The following is a 10,492-nucleotide window of genomic DNA, read 5'->3' as shown; positions in this document are numbered from 1 at the left end:
GATGATGATGGTAGAAAACCACTCCCAGTCCAGCTTCCTCTGATGAAATGACAGACTAACTGTTGATTAGTTTGTTTATTATTCTCTGACTTCAGTATTCACAGGTTCAGTTTCTTACCTGCAACTTCATTTCTGCTGTTGTTGACAAGCGATGGTAGCAACACTTTTAAGAACAGAATTTAAATAAATATTAAACTGTTATTAAGTGATGGATCAACTCTAGCACTGTCACCACCTCCACAGGTGAAAGTATTTACCAGTTAACATCAGCATGTTTTTTGATCCTTCATTGTCAGTGTTGTCTTGGCTTAACTTTATTGGAAATTATAAACTACATTAATTTAAACAATTTACAACACTGGAACCATGTATAAAAGAATCTAATAAATACTGTAGTGTACAATTTACAATCAACTGTAACTATTTAAAATCAAAATAGAGTTGTGGATGAAGTTAAAGCTGAATTTCACTGTCATATGTAAGTTTGCTTAATAAAAAGAGGTAGTTGAATCAACAATTTCTCTACTGTGTCTGATTAAACCAAAACCAAGATCACGCCTCAAAACTACGGTGTCCCACAGCGGTCAAACAACACCAAAACCCGGATACACCGGGGAATAAACATCGCAACTGCGACACCCAGTGTTTTATTTAGGCTACTGCCCTACACGTGCATAACTGTATGTATACATCTAGATACAGTATATGTCTGATATGCATGTATGTGCAAGTGAAGTATTCAGTTTTGGGCTAGCAGCTGAATTGACTAAAACTGAGTGACAAACATTGATATTGTGGATAATAGCAAACTCAGAAATAGATTTATTGAGCACAGAATAGATTTTAGTTTGCTCAGGTAATGGTATTATTTGCTCAAAAATATTGTGACATGCAAATGTTTGTTATTGCCTATTTTGCATTCAGGCCAGTAAATGTCTTACTTTTCACATTACGCATCAACAAAATGAGCATTTTCTCGAACCACTTTGCAGGGAAAGTATTCAGTATTCAAGTGTTCAAGCCTCAGACGCTGTCGGACTTACCTCCGGTACTGGGCAGTTGACTTCTTTGTGCAGACAGCATATAAAGCCTGGTGGAAGTTTCAGAGTGTTTTGACAGCAAGCTGTTTTCAGAGCCAGGCATGGGCCCACTGCGACCTTCGTGCTTTTTGTCTTTCGTATTTAAAGCAAAGTTGGCGCCTTTTGGCCCAATGCCCGTGTGTGCGCAGTCCGTTAAAGTAGATGTGCGCACCTCTGGTTTTTCCCTGCACGCCCCGTTTCCTGTTCGTCCAATTTCCAAAACTGTCACAAGTACGTTTCTGAATTTGTTTGTTCTCCAGTTTACTTTTCTTATGCTGTTATTCAAATTATTCTGGCAAAGACAGGGGCCGGGTCTGGGCCGAGAGATCCGGCTGCAGTGCGGTCTGCCTGGTTTTCTGGGTCCAACAACCCATGACCAGGCTTGAAGCACACCACACAGTCATATGAAGGCCATTTTAATATACAGTCTATGGTTCTGGCCGTGGGCCTGAACGGTGTTTGTTAATTTCCTGCTATTTTCCTCATGCCAGCCCTTCCCTTAGATGCAGGATAGAATCAGATTACATAACTTGCTGTTTTATTAAAAGACACATTTACACAACACAAGTACTCGCATTTTCATGGACACAGAGTAAACTAGCATGAAGTCCAGGAGCAGTAGCAAAAATCAATAAACTGCAGTGGTAAGTGACGGTAAACTGCAAGTATAAGTCCAACAGCACCTGTGCACAAAGTTCAATAATAAATAATAATCACAACGTTCATAAACATACAGTTAATTAATTTGAAAGCAATTTTGACTAAATAAATGGCTTAAATGTCACATATGTTCCTCCTGGGCCCAAGGACAGTTAAGTCTGAATTATCTGTCCTAAAACTAGAAATCTGAGAGAATCCATAGATTAACACAAGGGGCACTGACATTGTGAAGAATCAACAGATGTGTATTCCAGCAAAATATTGATTAAATGTCAACAGTCACAAATGAAAATGTGGAATGCAGGAATTGCATTACTCTTTTTAATTGTGTCAGGCTACTGAAGTTATAGAGCAGAAATTACTTTGAGCCACTAAGTTCCCTCACTAACAACATAATCAGTAGCTGTGTAGAGAACCCCTAAACAGGTCTCACCCAGATTTTGAATTGGATATAAAGTCAAGTCATTTTAGTGTAAGAAATTACACAAACACATTTTTGGCCTTGCAGCATCAGAGCCTCACTTATTGTTATAGAGCAAACTGGGATGACATTCCACATTTTAAGGTTTCTCCCTTTGGTTTCTTACTTTAGAGGAGAGTGCTGCATGTTCACAAATATTCACCAGTGTGTTCTGGGGCACAGGAATAACAAATGTGAATTCTAAAAAAGGGTTGGAATCTCCTTTAAATGCACAATCAATGATTATGATAAAGTGTTCCATCCTCAAAGCATCTGGAAAAATAACAGGCTAAAATTATAAATATTAGAGTCATTATAGAAGCCTATTGGGGACTATTAAGATAATCATGTAAACTTGAAAATAAAAATGTAATTTCATGATAGCAATGTAATTTTTCATACGTGTTCTAGGATTACACTGGACTTTACTTGATGTATATGAACAAAGCAGCAGAAGCAGTCAGCAGGACATTTCCAGGGATAGATGAGTGGAGCTATAGAGTGAAAGAAGAAGAAAAGAGGAGGGAATGTGAACAGAGTGATCCGGAGTAGATCAAATAAAATACTGTCTGATAATATTACAGTACATGTCCATGTAGTTTATCTTATGATGCTATTCTTTAAAGAAATTTAATATCATTAGAGTAAATGTCTTATTTCAGCCTAATATTCAGTTCAGAGTCGTGAAGACATTTACTTGGCCTTATTGTGGATCCATGACTGCTCAGTTAGACCAGCACATATTATTATGGTCTGGATTTAAATATAGATTTGTCATCTAAAAAAATAGGTGTCAAGAGTAGTGATGCTGCTAATGCCAAATTCATCCCCCACCTATGTCGTGTAAATTCAAAATAGTAACATCAGATAATTTTTGCCTCTTTTTAAGTGACAGTAGTGAAAATGAGTCATTGTCAAAATCTGTTGTGTTGTGGTTTCAGAATGATGGAGACAGAGAACAGTTAGATTCAAAATATGATGCAGGCTTATGATGATTTTTTTTTCTTGGGCAACTATCATGTTTTTACCAAATGATGTACAAATGGCTTGATACAGTAAACAGTGCATGTAGTCGGGGGAGCATGTCCCCTGAATATGACTTAAATTGGGGCTAAACCCCGAATGTTTACAATGTCTGGCTCCGCCCCTGTTTCAGCTACCACAAAACTATAATACTTACTTGGGTTCAATATGTTTCTAACAAGGCGACAAATGATATACAATAGTGGACCTTAGCCTTACGATATGTTATACAAGCTACGGTGTTGATTGCACGCATAGATGGATCCATGACTGCACGTCTAGGCAACTTGTGTTCATAAGACTACACTACCCTGCATCCTTTGCGTCTCCGTAAAGCCTTATGGGTAGGTTACCAACGTCCTTGTCCTACCAAGCGCACACCGACTGCCTTCACGCAAGGGCTTGGGGATTCTCTGTCATTCACTTGTACTTGAATTAAAACTGATTTTCAGACATGATGGCAGCAAGATTTCTCCGCCGTGCTCTCCCCGTCCTGAGGCACTCTCGCTCCTACGCCGAGGCCGCCTCCGGTGCACCGCAGATGTCCTTCACTTTCGCCTCCCCGTCACAGGTAGCTAGCTAATGTTAACGTTACTTGCGAGGCTTCTCGGGCCCAGCTAGCCACTCGGCTAACTTATTTCTTCTCGTTGACATGCACCGTCACAGTTTGCAGTAAACTCTGCCTCCGGGGTCATTTAGAGGTTTTGTACTAATGCATGGCTTTGCTATCATTACTACACATGTTATTATAGTTAATGTACGCATGCAGTTTTGACGTAGTCAGAGTTTGCGGTAAAGGGGCTTAGCTTAGCTAGGTAACGATAACCAACCTAGCTGTCATTCACTGTCTTTGACCAGCAATGGGTCAGTTTGTACTTGCGAAACGGTACCATTAAACCAGTTTTGTGTTTAAGTTTAGTAACCTTAAGTAAATATCTGCAGATACAATATCTTTCCACATGTTTGTATCCGTGAAACCGTTACTAAACAAGCGTGAGTTTAGTGTAAAGCTCTCTAACCTTGAGACTCATGACAGTGATTCTCGTCCCACTTGCGGGTTTTAGTAAATTCAGTCTAGTGGTTGTATCATATTGATAACACCATGCTCTGTCAACTCTTCAAAATTTGGCCAGCTGCATCTTTGACCAGTCACCATTTGTTAATGTTGAACTGTTTCAGGGCTGTTCTTATGTCAGTGAATGCATCTCCCCATCAACTGTCTCCATTCTCCAGGTGTTTTTCAAAGAGGCCAGCGTGAAGCAGGTTGATGTGCCCACACTTACTGGTGCATTCGGTATCCTCCCTGCCCACGTACCCACCCTGCAGGTCCTCCGGCCAGGTGTTGTCACAGTCTTCAGTGACGATGGCTCCTCTGCTAAATACTTTGGTAAGATTGTGTTTTACAAAAACAAGTGAGTGACTGTGGACAAGCCTTCCCTAAAGGGCCTTGAAGTCCATTTCCTGCTGATTAAATTAATGATGACTTGTAAGCGTACATTCTTATGACATGTACCAGTGGCATCTTGTGTAGGCTACTAATAGCTTGTAGTAATTTGTTACACATTATGAAAAGCAAAGAAAAATATAAGATCACCGTGTATTAACACTGCCATAAGGGTATTATTATAGAATTGGAACCTTCTTGGTTTAATCTGGTTTCTACGTCATAGTATTTAATTCAGTATCTGCTTAGACAATTCATATAAAATATCAGTGGTGTCAATCTAAATCTAAAGAAGTTTGTGCCCAGCTTCCTCACCTTCTTTTGAGGTACCCCTCACATTTCTTTAAATAACAAGCATGATACCTTGAGTTTTCTGTCGGTATTTGCTGCCATGTTAGCTCTGCTGTCCACCTATATTTGGAAGCTGTTGATAACAAAATATATATTATTATATTTCGGCTGTTCACATAGATGAAAGAAATCCTCAGTGTGAAAATGCACTGGAACAGAAGCTAGCTTGAGAGTGGGGCAGGACGTCTGCTTGACTACAACACACACATCATTGGTTTCAAAAGCCAGTGAAGTTAGTAACACTGTTCATGTGTGTGTCTACGCAGTGAGCAGTGGGTCAGTAACAGTCAATGCTGATTCTTCAGTGCAACTGCTAGCTGAGGAGGCTGTTCCCTTGGACCAGCTGGACGTTGCAGTGAGTATAACAGTTTCTTCATGTCACTCGCATACATACTAGAACTGCATCTGTACTAATACTGGTTAGCATGAATGTGTATATACCATGAGATTTTGAAATTTTACGAAACAGTGTATTGTTATTCCTTTCATTACTCAAATGCAATTTTGCAAATCCGTCAGCAGAACTGCAGGACTTGCCGATACTTGATTCACAGGATTGTTGGATCAATATAATGAAATCCTTCATTTGTCTTTCTTTTTTTTTTTTTTTTTTTTTTTTTTTTTTTTTTTGCAATATTACCCAAAAACATATGTACCTGTCTGCCATTTTTAGTGTATATGCACTTTCTCAACTTAGTTTCTTGATATTTACTGTATCAAGATAAATATATACTTTGTAGTTGCTCTGTAAAATTCCATTTACTGTGAGATTTTATCCATATTACTATACAACCTATTTGCAATACTGAATTAATGTTTTTTTTGTGTAGTCTACTTTTATCCACAAAAGAGGTTAAAGAGGCTAAAACTAGTTCTCTCTGTTAAAAAAAAAAAAAAAAAAAAAAAAAGGGCAGACAATGAAAGGCTTAACATGAAAAAAGATTAATGTCCTTAAAGTGCCATTCAAAATGCTCTTCTGAGTTTTTAGAGACAGGAGAGCATGAGACGAACAAGTTTCACCTTGGATTGAAAGGAACTGAAATAACATGTACAACGTCACAGCAACAACAACAAAAAAACTCCAGATACTTTAAAGTTGAAATTGTTGCAGAAAAGTAGGGGCAGGTACAACATTATGAACACCTGTAAAATATGATGCAGTTCAAAATTTATAAACTATTTTTTTTATTATGCTGACACACTCCCCAGATATTTTTCACAATGCAGGGTTAATTGATCAGATTGTGTTATATCCTACAGGTTATCCTTTAATTGCATCGACTAAGCCTATGTTTGCTGTAATGATTTAGCCAACTAATAGTGGTATTTATCTTTCTATCATAAAATATGTAATGGTTTTTAATGATCTTTTATAGTAAATATTTTAATGAGTTATAAGTGCTCAAGGTCAGTATTTGGGGCATCTAATGAACCTGCACAAACACTTTGACCTTGAGGACTAAGATTCAGAATTGCAACATAAGGGATCCTGCTATCAGAAAAATCTCTAAAATGTAAAAAATTAAGAAAACTAGAATTTATTAGAATATTTAAATAAATATTATTCATGTATTTATTATCAAGTAATAGTTTGAATCTTCTGTAAGTTGACTCGTTGGTCAGTTGTCAACAGAATGTCATTTGTAAAATCGGTTTTAGCTATTGAATTGCACATGAAATCCTCTAATAGTTCATTTCCTTTGGTCCTTTGCATTCATATTATAGCACTTGTAGACGTTACAGATTGGTATTACAGTTTTACATTTTGCTTCTCGAGACCATGCAGCAATTATCTTTGTACCTCAGGTGTCCTTGAGTGTGTGAAAGCAAAGATGAATTTCTCCTATTGATGTTATTATGATTGTGTGTGTCTGTGTGTGTCTGTCTGTGTGTGTCTGTGTGTGTGTATCAAAGCTGATGTCATTCACTATCAGTTAAAAAGGTTAAAGTCAGTATCTCTTCTTCAAAGTTCATGTGAAGTACATTTTTGTCATAAATGTATCTCAAAAGTTTTTACACGCAACTAAGGTCAGATTTTTTTTCATCATTTTGTTGTTTCTGAAATCTGAACATAGGAAGTTATTGGAGTTGTAGTCTTTTACTTTGCACTCTTGACCATCTAGTATGGACGACTCAGTGTTGACAAATTATATCTTCAAAATGTCTAGTCTAGTGTGGGTTAGTCAATTCTTTATGGATCTTTGATGTTTTAATGAGATTTGTGTGATGGGTGTCCATATCCAATTTGTTGAGGCATGCATAATTACCGATTGTTCACCCTGGTTTGTCTCCCAGCAGGGACATGGTCTTTGACAGCAGAGACTATACTTTAAACCCACACTAGATTTCATCGTCTCTCATTTTGATCTGCTGTGCTGATTAGCACCTCCCAGCTGATGATCATCCATCTGATCAGTGTTGCAGTTGGACCTCAACGTCGAGTCCATGTTTAAATGTCAGTCTTGTTAATGCCGGGCTGCGTTATTATGCACTTGCCATGGAGGTGTCTGTCTTTGACCTTGGGCAGTGCCAGTGTCACTGTCAAGTTGACTTCATCGCAGTAAATGAGTTATTTTTTTTTCCCCCCACTTGTCGTCTTCCACTCTGCAGTAACAATGCACATGGGCCCACGCTGTTAATAAGGAGGGAAAGGTCAGTCACTGTTGAGTTATAGCAGATGTGTCAAATCCCTGCTGGGAGACCTTTAACTTCCAGCTATGTTTGGCATTTCTCGATTCTAATCGCTACTGTGACAAATAGAGCTTTCAGAGCAAAGAGGCAGAGAGGATTTTCTCTGCTCATCTTTCTACCCACTTTTGACTTTTACATTTCAGTTAGCCTCAGAAATTTTTTTTGGATGATTGGAGTTGGTTAGGTTTTTTTCCCCTTCTCTTTTCTTTTTGAGTTAATTTCTACTTGGACAGTGAGAGGTTTTGTGATTTTTCTGAGAAACAGGATGGCCAACCTGTTTAGAGACTTTGTTTTATTGTTGGGTAACAGATGATAATACTTTTAATGTACCAATTCATCAAATCTCATGTTGCTCATCACTGGAGTAGTGATTTGGTTCAGGAGGAAAACAGTCAACACTAGCAAAACTGTGACTTACAACTAAGATGTTTAAACTGCTTGTATTCCATTAAAACTAAATTTGAACTGTGAGCTTTATCAGTCACTCCCCTGCACTGTTCCTCCTTGATATACATTATATTTTTCTGTCTATGTCTAGGCTGCCAAGGCCAACCTGGAGAAGGCCCAGTCTGAACTGGCTGGCACATCTGATGAGGCAGCAAGGGCAGAAGTTCAGATCAGCATAGAGGCCAATGAGGCCATCGTCAAGGCTCTGGAGTAGACCTGTGGTACGACACTTCAGCTTCAGCACCATGATCAGATTACCAGTCCTGTTAATGTCTTTAATCCAACTCAGAATAATGATGCAGGACTGTTTATAGTTGTTATTATGGAAAATGGAAACATTGAACATTCAGCATTATGTTTTGTGTGTATCAAACTGAGTTACTTTTTTCCCTCCTCCAGGTAACCTTTTTTGTTTCTTTGATGGAAATCAATGGTCCATCTATGTTTCCAGCTCAGTCACGTCAGTGTCCAGAAGATTCCATGCTTCTTTGTACAGTGGATGAAATTAAAAATAAATTTATTTGGAATTACCTGCTGCTTAAATTGGTGGTGTTTTCTTTAAATCTGACCCTCTGCTGCTATGATTTAATAAAGTCAATGTAGTCCTATTGACTCCACTAGATTTTATCATTTGTTTGCAGTCTACAGTAAAGGGAATCAGCTCACAGCAGTCACATGTATCTTCACATGTATCAAGTGCTTTTTTTCATTAAGCAGACTTGCCATGTTGTGTGGAAAAAAAACCCTAATGAGGAAAACCTCCAAGTCAGGGTTTTTTTAGGTCTTTTTTGTGCAGTGTGTTGTGTGTTTCTGCCACTTGGGGGCAGCAGATAGCTGTAGTTTGCACCAGAGCATTTCAGATAGAGTTTTATTTGACATCATACCAAACCACAGTTTCAGGGAAGGAATTTGTGAATATTTGTCATAACTTCACTGTCATGAATTTCCCCTAGGGAATAAATAGAGTATCTATCTAATTATCTATCCAAGCTCTGCTGGATATGATTTCCTTTGAGGTAACTCCTTACAAGAGGGATCCAATTTCTGGATTACGGAGCTGTGTATCAGCTTCTGTATCTGGTGTGAGCTTAGTTACTTTTACTGTAACAGTAAACTCACCGCTTTGATTTTGTGTTGGCAGTGCTTGTTTGCTATGAGTGATGACCTCAGGTTTGTGTGACCAGGCCAGGAAAAGTCCTCCACTGCCCATCCTGTGGAAAACTGGGCCTTTCTCTTGTTTCATAACCACAGGTTTCAGTTCAGACTTGCTCCAGGAGGCGCTGACCTCATTCACGTGCCGACTTGAGGCTTTCAGAGCAGAAACCGCAACCCGTTTATTTTGAATGTCAAAACTCTCGAGGAGCTTTAACAAGTGGAAGTACCAGTGTTCACACAGAAATGCTCTCATAGCTATGCTAATGTGTATGATGAAACCGCTGCTCATATGTTTTAAAGCAGTATCATCTGCGTCAAGGGCTGGCCTCTCTTGTCAGAACAGGAACATTGATATATTTGTCATTACAGAAAACAGATACACCTCTATAATCAGTGAGTCCAGATTACACAGTGTTTTATAAATGTCAAATGTGTTGAAATATCTTCTTTTCCACTGATTAAGCACATGCTGTGCAGACTTGCAGACTGTGACTTAGGCCAGTCTCCATTAATAAAAAAAAAAAAAAAACCTTCTCAACACCTCCCGCACATCCTGCTTTCTGTTCTCCTTTCCAATCTGTCTGTCTGTTTGATCAAAACCTTCTCATCTCCGTTGCACACACGCACACACACATTTGTGGACAATACACACTCATACTCACTCATCAGTCAGCCTCAGAGCCTGGAGATATGCGGGTGAGTAACACTTTAGACAGACGAGATGAAACAGTCATGTCAAAACCACCACTTCTTTAATCCAGATTTATTATAGGGAATGTTGAAACTGAGCTTTATTCCATTCTCTTTTCTTCTCCACACTCGGATGCATCGCTTGTTGAAAGGCATAGCAGAAAATGACCATGTGCACGTTCTGTTCTCTCAGTTTGTGTGCAGTCATGAAGCTTGAACAGAGACTGCAGGATGTTCCAGTCCTTTCTGGAAAAAAAGATACTGTAATTGAGGAACTAGTCTTTCTGGTCTTCGACATGTCCAGTTTTAGTTTTGGTGGATTCAAACTGCCACAGTATGCGTTTTTAATGACCAGAAATAACTAAGTCAAAGTAACTACAGTCATCGCTTCTTCAGCCACACAGCCTAATGAAATAAATGAACTGTCTGGCCCGAGTGCTGAGGTGCTGTACATTGATATAAACATGGTGAAGTGCTGTACATTGATATAGA

General features: G+C 38.7%; 1 protein-coding gene across 1 annotated transcript; it reads left to right on the top strand.

Annotated features, from left to right (window-relative positions):
- Positions 1 to 3,565: 3,565 nt before the first annotated feature.
- Positions 3,566 to 8,685, top strand: atp5d (ATP synthase, H+ transporting, mitochondrial F1 complex, delta subunit). The gene is made up of 5 exons (XM_022759511.1): positions 3,566 to 3,793; positions 4,456 to 4,609; positions 5,284 to 5,372; positions 8,247 to 8,376; positions 8,555 to 8,685. Exons 1-4 carry the CDS (start codon positions 3,677 to 3,679, stop codon positions 8,367 to 8,369), a joined length of 483 nt encoding a protein of 160 aa, XP_022615232.1. The 5' UTR covers positions 3,566 to 3,676; the 3' UTR covers positions 8,370 to 8,376; positions 8,555 to 8,685.
- The last annotated feature ends 1,807 nt before the right edge of the window (positions 8,686 to 10,492 follow it).

The sequence above is a fragment of the Seriola dumerili genome, unplaced genomic scaffold (assembly GCF_002260705.1).
Source record: "Seriola dumerili isolate Sdu_G_001 unplaced genomic scaffold, Sdu_1.0 BDQW01000322.1, whole genome shotgun sequence".
Taxonomy (NCBI): Eukaryota; Metazoa; Chordata; class Actinopteri; order Carangiformes; family Carangidae; genus Seriola; species Seriola dumerili.
Note: the sequence above shows the minus strand (reverse complement) of the source record. Positions and strands in the feature narration are given on the sequence as shown.

What these genes read in the sequence shown, in the direction of transcription:
- atp5d (XM_022759511.1), top strand. Translation starts at nt 3,677, where the DNA reads ATGATGGCAGCAAGATTTCTCCGCCGTGCTCTCCCCGTCCTGAGGCAC. An exon ending in CTCCTCTGCTAAATACTTTG is followed by an intron (nt 4,610 to 5,283) that starts GTAAGATTGTGT and finishes GTGTCTACGCAG; the next exon opens with TGAGCAGTGGGTCAGTAACA. An exon ending in TGGACCAGCTGGACGTTGCA is followed by an intron (nt 5,373 to 8,246) that starts GTGAGTATAACA and finishes GTCTATGTCTAG; the next exon opens with GCTGCCAAGGCCAACCTGGA.